At 28.3% G+C, this 10,000-nt stretch overlaps 1 protein-coding gene across 1 annotated transcript in view; it reads left to right on the top strand.

The window, feature by feature from the left end:
• Positions 1 to 10,000, top strand: part of LOC145247370 (5'-nucleotidase domain-containing protein 3-like) — a 293,359-nt gene that overhangs the window by 32,168 nt on the left and 251,191 nt on the right. The window contains exons 4-7 of the mRNA XM_080109050.1: positions 474 to 529; positions 889 to 979; positions 3,239 to 3,307; positions 7,088 to 7,144. Coding sequence (XP_079965176.1) covers positions 474 to 529; positions 889 to 979; positions 3,239 to 3,307; positions 7,088 to 7,144 — 273 coding nt within the window. The remainder of the gene's footprint in view (positions 1 to 473; positions 530 to 888; positions 980 to 3,238; positions 3,308 to 7,087; positions 7,145 to 10,000) is intronic.

Below are 10,000 nucleotides of genomic sequence, written 5' to 3'. Positions count from 1 at the left end.
AGTGTCTCTACCAGAGATGTTACCAGGTGAGCCACTATCAGTCGGGTAATGAAAAGTTAAAAAATGAACTTATATATATATACACACACACATACATACTTCGTTTAACGTATAAATGTTTGCACCTGCATAGAAGACCAATTTAAGTCAACTTACGATTAACAAGTTCTGATTTCTTTCAATTTTAACTCTTTTTAAAATTCCCTAACGACATTTTTAATCAGCTAAAGACCTATAAAAAAAATGGTCCACAAAAAATGCAATCATTTAGCCACTCTGTGACTGTTTGTTCCAGCAAGAAACAATTTGAAAATATAGAGACAGACATAGTGGGTTCTATAAATGAACTATATTAACTATTGTGTCATTTTAGATCTTTGGTAAGACAATTATTTCTTAGTGAATTAGAAAATTTAAAAACTTTACATTTTTAATTTTCATTTATTAACCATTTTTGCCTTAATTTTTTGTAGGGTCTTCTCATGAAAATTGATTCGTTCCATCACATAATGTTGGGGACCGTTTTTAGGTAAAAAGAAAACATTTTTATGTTTTTGTATTTTATTCATTTTCACACTTCTATAATCTTTCATTTGTTTTATTTTTCTTTTGTTTTTTATGTTTCTCTTTTTTTTTCACTCTTTTTTTTTTCATTTTCTCTTTGTTTCCTTCTTTTTGTGACCAATAGCTCAAGGTTAAAAAAGTGAATTTCTGTTTTACACCTAAAATTTGTAATGTTTTGTATGATTATTTTCTGATTAAAACTACGTTTCATAAAAGTTAAAATAAAAATTGATTAGATCATTGATTTATGATCATTAGCAAAATCTGGCAATAATAATGATGAGAATTGAAATAAAAGTTCAGTTTGTTTATTGTATTCTTTAGAGGTCTCCAAGCTGTTTCTGATGATGAAGTTAAAGAGTTGTACGATGGCACTCATGTACCTTTAGAAAGCATGAATACTTTCTATGGAACGGTAAGTTGTATGTTTATTTACAATAATAAACAAACTTGTGTAACGAACTTTTTGTACTTATTACACTGGAAAAAAAAATGACTGGTTTGTTTTTAAATAATAAAAAAATGTGCAATGATTTCTGTTTACATTATGTGTATTGGACTTTTGTAAGTAAAAGATTAAAACTTATTTTTATTGATGTTGATAAATAGTTTAGTAATTTAATCTTGTTCACTCTACAATTATCTCCTTTGGATCATATACAAGTTTATTTAATTCTACTGGCCAATAAGATGTGAGTCTACCCACATGATGAATTTAGAACAAGTTTTTTTTAAAGCTATTGGATGTGGTCCTTGGCATGGCTTTCACTGACATTACGTCTGTCAGACATTCTGAGATTCACACACATGTACTCATGCATCTCTTTCTTTACCCAACAACATTTTAACAAATGTCGTTATTTGAGGATTAATTTTTCTGTGTATATTGTCTCACTTTACACATTTCGTATCCCCCCTTTTGATTTGTCTTCAGCAAACTGTTTATTTGAGAATAAATGAGTATACATGTGAATCAAAATTTTTCCTCATCATTGTCATCATGAAATTGCACAAAATGACAGCCACTTGTTTTTGAGAAATGCATTCGAATATGTATGTTGTTAAAAATGTTTAAAGTTAAAATATAAAATATCCATTAGCTTTATAATTCTTTTGAGATATTCCTATTTCTTTAAACTGAAAAAAAACTTGAGTTTTTATAAAGTAACAATTTTTACTCCATTTTAAATGACATTATATGAAAGGAAAATGAATAATTTTAAGGAAATTATTTGGACAAATACAATTCTGAAGTCTAATCCTATGTTGAACCTGATCAAATTACATAATGAAAATGGAATAAGTACTTTTTCAATGAATCACATGTGAATGCAGTAAATCATAGCTAATGTATTCAAAGTTTTGTCACATATGATGCTGGCTTTCTACAAAGACAAGCCTAACTTTTACTTATCCCATATATCTATCTGCATATACTATACATTTTTACTTTGAAGGTTGAAGAATTTATTACCATTTTGTGGAATAGAAACTCAATAGTTGACTCATTTTTTATCATTGTTTCATGAATTGATAAGTATTGCTCAGTTGCTGTCAGTTGAGTTAAATCCAGACTTTTAGTTCAATCCATTTTTTATATGAAATTTATTTAGCTGGCTACAGTTGGCCTTTTGTTTTGGGCTTTAAATACTGATGATCTATGGTTTCATTTCTGTATTTCCAAGTGAATTTCAATGTTGGTACTTTTTTGTAGTCTTACACAAATTTCCTATCAGCAATTCCAGGTAAATTATCAGTTATGGATGCAAAATATTCTGATTTTGAGCCATTAGACAATACTGTCTTAGAGAAGCTTACATTGGCTTTACAAACAATGTATGCTGTGCCGTCTGTTAAACAACAATAATGCTTACAACAGAAACTGTTTGCTAGAGTTGTCCTAAGCAATTTCACATTCAGTATCAATTTCGTTTTTTTTTTCCTTCATACCTTGGTTTCCAGTTTGGTTTTAATTTTATATTTAGAATTTTTATTATAAGGAGTCATTCATTCTCTTGATGATATGATGCTGCTACTGATGCTGATGATTATATTAGTTGGTCAAGTTTGTGATTCAATCATTTTATTCTTTAAAAATGAATTGTTGAAATACAACCATCAATGATTAATTTATTTCCTTTTCAACTTTAACTTCTTAAAACAATCTTCATTCCCTTTTAATTTTAAAACTTATTTTGGTTTTATTTTCTTTATTTTCTTTTTTTTTAAAATAAAAGTTTTGTACTATCTTCTATGTTTCCCATGAATGTTAGGCCAAGAAGTTTGAATGCAATCGATACCAAACATTCAAAGCTTGTGCAATTTGTTTGTAATGATTTAATTTTTGAAGGTGAGCTATTGGAGATTATATTTCACTTATTATATATGTAAAATGTATACATTTTAAATCAACTTGAACATTCATTCAGATGGAAAGCTGTAACAAAGGTTGATGTAACAGAAGCATCATTTCAGGGATGGCAGTTTGACGATTGTTTTCTGCTTTGGTCTAGCTTCAGTAGGTTTTGTTTTCTTTAGCAATAAAATTGTAACTAACAACCTTTTCCTTTTAGTGATACCCATAACATCAGAACAGAATATTCTCACTCAGTCACTTATTAAAAAAGAAAGTTTTTCTTATAAAATTATTTCATAAATTAGATTTCTTTTTCAGGGATTGATGTATCAATTAATGGATCTGTTTGCTCTTCCTGAAATTACACTTTTAGCGAATGTTACAGAGGTAAGTACTTTAACTACTGTTTTTTCATGCAATTAAAATCAGACATTATATATATATATATATATATATATATATAACTTCTTCATTTACTCACATAAAATTAATATACGAAAGTATAAATTTATGCGTAAACTTTAAGTATTTATTTCAAAAGTGCTCAATACGTAGGTAGAGCTAGTTAGTAAGTTATAAAATATATATGGTGATTAAGCTACACTGAATATTCCGTGTTTCATCCACTCTAGGATTCTTCACGCTTATGTGCATAAGCCTGAAGAGTTCTAGAGTGGATGAAACGCGGAATATTCAGTGTAGCTTAATCGCCATATATATTTTATAACTTACTAATATATATATATAGCATATATTTCATCAAAATTAATTTTTTCTTTCCTCATTATCTGTGTTGGCCATATGAACGTCCACATACTTATAATAATACATAACATACTTATTTAGCTCCCAATAATTCATAACAGACCACACTTTCTGTTTGTTCAGCACAACAACCATGAGGGGAGTTAGACCTTTTGGCAGGGGTGGGTGGGAAAGTTCGTCCTGAGAATATGGCAGCAGCCAACCATTATCAATCCACATCTGCAGTTTGCGATCATATTCCGTATGAATTAGTGTTGGGGTTGGATATTCTGCAAGTCTATTTCTCAACATAAATGGAGATTGACTGCCAGTCCATTTCCACAATGTGGTCCACTTCCAAGTGTTCTGTTAATACTCTGTGGAGAAGTCAGGCTCGGTGATGGTGATAGCAGCAAAATTGGTCTTGCTGAAATGTGAGGTCACCTCACTTTCACTAGACACAGCTACTCCTCCAAGTCGCTTGATTGCATTAAGCCCAAGCAATAAATCAAATCCCAGTAAGTATTCATCCACAACTTGCTAATGCTTCACGTTGCACCAAGGTTCACTTGCACTATGCCTATTCCACGGCAGCTAATTGTGTTTCTATCTACTGTGAGCACCGGGGTCACTTTCCTCATCCATTCCTTGCAACACGACTTGCGGACAAGTGACTGTGTGCATCCAGTATCCACTAGAGTTGTACGCAGTAGTCCATTGATGTGAACAGTGATAACTGGCAATGCACCATTTACTCCATTTTGGGGGATGAGATTGGTGCTGAATTCTCATCCCCTTGCTTGTTTCCTGGACAAAATCTGGCAATGTGCCCTCGCCGCTTACATCGGTAACACGTGATAGGTTGTCGAGGCTTGATACTAACACTTTACCCCCCTCAACTGGCATAGTAGTTAAGCTTTCTCCAACCACTCCACTAGTGACTGTCTGGGTTCACTGCCATCAAATACAGGTATGAGCTTCGGATTGAAGGCCATGATAGCTGAGATAGTTTGTCACTACACAAGGTAGAGAAAGCACCAGAAAAAAAAATATATATGCATATAAATATAAATATATATATATATATATTTATATATATATATATATATATTTTTTTTTGTTTTCACAAGTGACGGCACGGTTTTTAACAAATTCATCCACGCAATTACGAAGGCTACCTCCCAATCGACACACCACGCTACGACCAATATCGTTGAATCGACACATCGACACACATGTTCCAAAGCAGCATTGGAAAATCTTGCCAATCGACATGCCACGATACGAAATGCAATAACGCTAGACATGTTATCAGAGCAGTGTATTTCAACCACCGAATCACTTATCGGCCAGTTTTTTATAGCCGTTCAGCGAAACTAAATCATCACTTTGGGGTAAGATAGGTGTAGTAGACTTGATTTGTAATTAAAAGGTCCCGGGTTTGCTTTTTACTGCAGGTAGACACGACGCATATGCTTGTACACTTCCACGCATGCTCAGCACACAGACTTAAAGACAGGGCATCAGCATACCTAGATGATATTTATGTAAACAAAGATATATCATCATAGCAAATTGATATTGGGAGTTGAGTTCCATATTTATGAGTGGTGGGAGTTATAACATTAAGAGGTTAATGCACATTAGTATACATTACAAACTTTGGTTTTCATCTTCCTGCAGCAACAAGAATTTTTTTAACATCAGTGTTATTCCTTCTGATTTCGTCGACCTAATGTTGTTCAAATAAGAAAATGTCAGAAAGTTGTTCTTCCACAAATTTATCGATCATTCTTTGAAAAATTATTGACCATTGCTTCAATATGGTAAAAAATAGGCATCAAGTTGTAAATTAATAGTCTCTGCACATTCATTTCTTGTTGGCCTTTACTACGACACCATAGAAAAAAAGTTGTTTTTATGACTTCCTTGGAGTGAAAAGTTTTGAACCTCTTAAATGATGAAGTCCTAATAAGAGAGGTTGAATTTCCTTGATTTAGCAATTTTAGATTTAGCATTTTCTGCATGTTTGCAAATCATCTGCTGCTGTTTAACTGCAAACTAGTTTATGCCTTTCATATAGAATTGTAATAGAATTGTAATGTTGTTGCTGAAAATGTCACTACAAGAACCTTTAAGTGCGCATGTCTCTGAGTAAAAACATTTGTCGAAATAGATTCGCTTGGCAACGCTCACCCATGCTTTTGAAAAAAGACCATGCTTGAGTAACACTTTTGCTAATGGTGAGTTGAAGTCTTTCGACAACTATTTTATCAGTGAAGCTTGTTTAGTCAATAGAATCAAAAACTATTTTTGTTCACTCTCAGAAGAATTTAAACAATGGGAATTGTACTAAAAGTAGCAAAGAGAGGGAGACAATATTGCTGAAATGGACTTCCTTTGATTTTTGGTTTGGCAAAATCAAACTAGCATCTCTTTCTATAAGAAAAGCAATTATCTTTTTTTTTTTCTATAATGAATAAGAAAAGCAATTATTTTTTTTTTCTATAATGAATAAGAAAAGCAATTATCTTTTTTTTTTTCTATAATGAATAAGAAAAGCAATTATTTTTTTTTTCTATAATGAATAAGAAAAGCAATTATTTTTTTTTTTTCTATAATGAATGCTACAACTGCAAAACTAAATGCCCTACCCTAACCTGTAATAGTTACATTATTATTTATTTTTATTATCTATTTTTATTTCTTTGATGGTTGAGACATTGTTATTGGATGTCACAGTATCTAAATCTGGTATGCTAATGCTGCAACAACAAAACCCAACCACTAGAAGACTATACAAGGTCCACTGCTCTTGCTAGTAAGATCTAGAAAATGAATGCTAGTATATTTTTGACAAATATAATCCGTTAAAGAAGGTATCCACTGTGATGGCTTTCCATGGGCATTTTTTTGCTCAACTTGTGAAATTTGTAAATAAAGTTTTCATTTGTTTAAGAGTTTTTTTCTCATCTCGTGAATCTTGTTTATAATTTCCAGCAGCTTCTTATATAACTTCAAACTATTTATAGATGTAATTTGTCTCCTTATTCTTCAATGAAACTCTTAAATGTTCAGTGACACTATTGATATTTCTTATGGTAGTCAGTAAAGTCGGGTTGATATCAAATTTGCTTGGGTTGCTATTGTGGAAAAAATTAGCTAAATAAATTACCTCAACTAAAATATCTTCATTTATTTATTCAACTCAAAAGAATACATGAAAAAACAGGCTGTTAAAATCCTGGCAAGATGCTGGCTCTTCTATATTTTGAAAATTCTTCAGTCAAACGAGAATAATTCAAATCTTCCCAAAATCTTTATATAACATGTTTTATCAAAATCCGATAATTTTCGGAATTTTGCTAGCATTTTGAAATTGATTGCATTTTTTCATTACGATCACTATATTTTTTTTTTCAGTATTTTATTAAAAATGGTATTCCTTTTGATCCAGAATATGTCTTTCATGATGTTCGGGTAAGATATTATAATTATTTATTATTACTTTGTTATTTCCTGATATTTGTTATATGATATTGTTTATCAGGTTATTATCGTTAGTTAAGCATATGTGTACATACATGTGTGTGTGTGTGTATGTATGTATATATATATATATATATATATATATATATTCCAGGTTAAAAATATCCAAAAGTAAAACGCAAATACTGAGATTGTTGATAGTGTTCAATAAAAAGAGCAAGATATTATTTTAGTCAATTTAGGTAAGTAAAATTACCATTGGTCATGACAATAGACCTACTGTTTCAGTTTAAAAGATGACTCAGTTTGTTATCAAGGCAAGTCTGTTAATCGTAAAGACTTGTGTTGATAACAACCTGAGACTATGGTTGCCTGATTAAATCTTTATAAATTGAAACAGTAGGTCTAGTATGACGACCAATGGTAATTTTGTTTACCTAAATTTAATAATATATAATTACAATTACAACGATAATATTTATCTTTATCTTAGAACCTATTGAGATAATAGAAAGTTCAATATACTAGATATAGCAATTAAAAGACAAGAGAATCGATGGTGAAAATAAAAACTGAATAAATTATAATATTTATTAATCCATCCAAAATTTAAACAGGGAATGATAATAAAAGAAATATCATGGATTTCAAAGATTCTTTTCGGCAGAGAATAAACATTAGTAGTAAAAATGTATTTTTGATTAGTATTAATTTGAAAGTATTTAAAAAAAAAAAATGTGAAGGAAAAGGCATTTTCAGTAAAATAAAATAAAAGTAAATATCAATTAATTAATAAATTAATCAATTAATGAAATTGTACACTGTAAGGTCACAAAAAGAGGAATCTGGTCTACAAAATGTTTGTTAAATTTTATCATATGAAAGAATCAATGAAGAAACTGCAATCTGATGTGTGAGTTGATTATAGTAAATTTTTTAAAAAGTCAATTAAATTTGAAAATATATCAACATATCAATTAAGTTGTACTCCACAAGGTCCAAAATAAGGCATCTGCAATCCAATATGTGAATGGTTTATATTGAAGTTCAAGAATTCAATTAATAAATTTCAGGACCAAAATATTTTTCCATGAAAATATTTAAAAAATCCCAGACGTTTGTAGGGAATAAATAAATATATGAATAAATAAATAGTAAAATTATATATATATGTAAAATTATATATATATGTCAAAACATCGTTAAATTCACGACTCAATTCAAATTCAGCAGCCGCCAATAGCGTAATGGTTAGGAGCCTTGACTGCCGTACAGACGGTTGGGTTTCAATCCTGGCTTATGTATATGCATATATATATGTGTATGTATAAGTATATATATATGTATATGCATATATATAAGTATATATATATATGTATATGCATATATATATGTGTATGTATAAGTATATATATATATGTACATATATATGTATATGCATGTATACGTGTATATGTAGGTATGTATATGTGTATATATATGTATATTGGAATATATATGTATATGTTGGTATATATATGTATATTGGAATATATATGTATATGTTGATATATATATGCATATATAGGTATATATATGTATATGTATATATATATGTATATATAGGTATATATATGTATATGTATATATATATGTATATATAGGTATGTATATGTTTATGTATATATATGTATATGTATATATATATATATGCAAATGTATATGTATATATATGTATATGCATATATGTATGCATATATGCATTTATATATATGTATATGTATATATATGTATATATATATGCATATATATGTATATATAGGTATATATATGCATATATATGTATATATAGGTATATATATATGTATATATATGTATGTATTTATATATATGTATATGTATATATATGTATATATATATTTATATATAGATATATATATATGTAGATGTATATATATATGCATATGTATATATATGTATATAGATATTTATATATAGATATATGTATGTAGATGTATATATATATGTATATGTATATATATATTTATTTCTAGATATATATATATATGTATATGTATATATATGTATATAGATATTTATATATAGATATATGTATGTAGATGTATATATGTATATGTATATATATATTTATTTCTAGATATATATATGTAGATGTATATATATGTATATAGGTATATATACGTATATGTATATATATATATCTATGTATATGTATATATGTACATATATATGTACATGTATGTATGTATATATGTACATATGTATGTATAAATGTACATGTACATATGTATGTATATATGTACATGTACATATGTATGTATATACGTACATGTATATATCTTTGTGTATATGTATATGTTTATATATAAATGTATATGTATATGTCTATGTATAAAGATGTATATGTATGTATATGTATGTATATATATGTATAGGTATATATATGTATATATATGTATATGTATATATATGTCTAGTTATAAAGATGTATATGTATATATATGTATGTATATATATATGTATAGGTATATATATATGTATATATATATATGTATATGTATATATATGTATACATATGTGTATATATGCATGTATATGTATACATGCATATATATGTATATGTATATATGTATATGCATATATATGTGTGTGTATATATATGTATATATACATGTATATATGTGTGTGTACATATATGTATATATACATATATGTGTTTATATATATGTATATATACAGATATATATACGTGTGTATATATATATATATATGTGTATATGCATATATACATATGTTTATATATATGTATATATATATATATGTTTATATATGTATGCGTATATTGTT

This window comes from Euprymna scolopes, chromosome 25 (assembly GCF_053919585.1).
Source record: "Euprymna scolopes isolate OS-2025 chromosome 25, ASM5391958v1, whole genome shotgun sequence".
Taxonomy (NCBI): domain Eukaryota; kingdom Metazoa; phylum Mollusca; class Cephalopoda; order Sepiida; family Sepiolidae; genus Euprymna; species Euprymna scolopes.
This window is presented reverse-complemented; position numbering and strand designations above follow the sequence as displayed.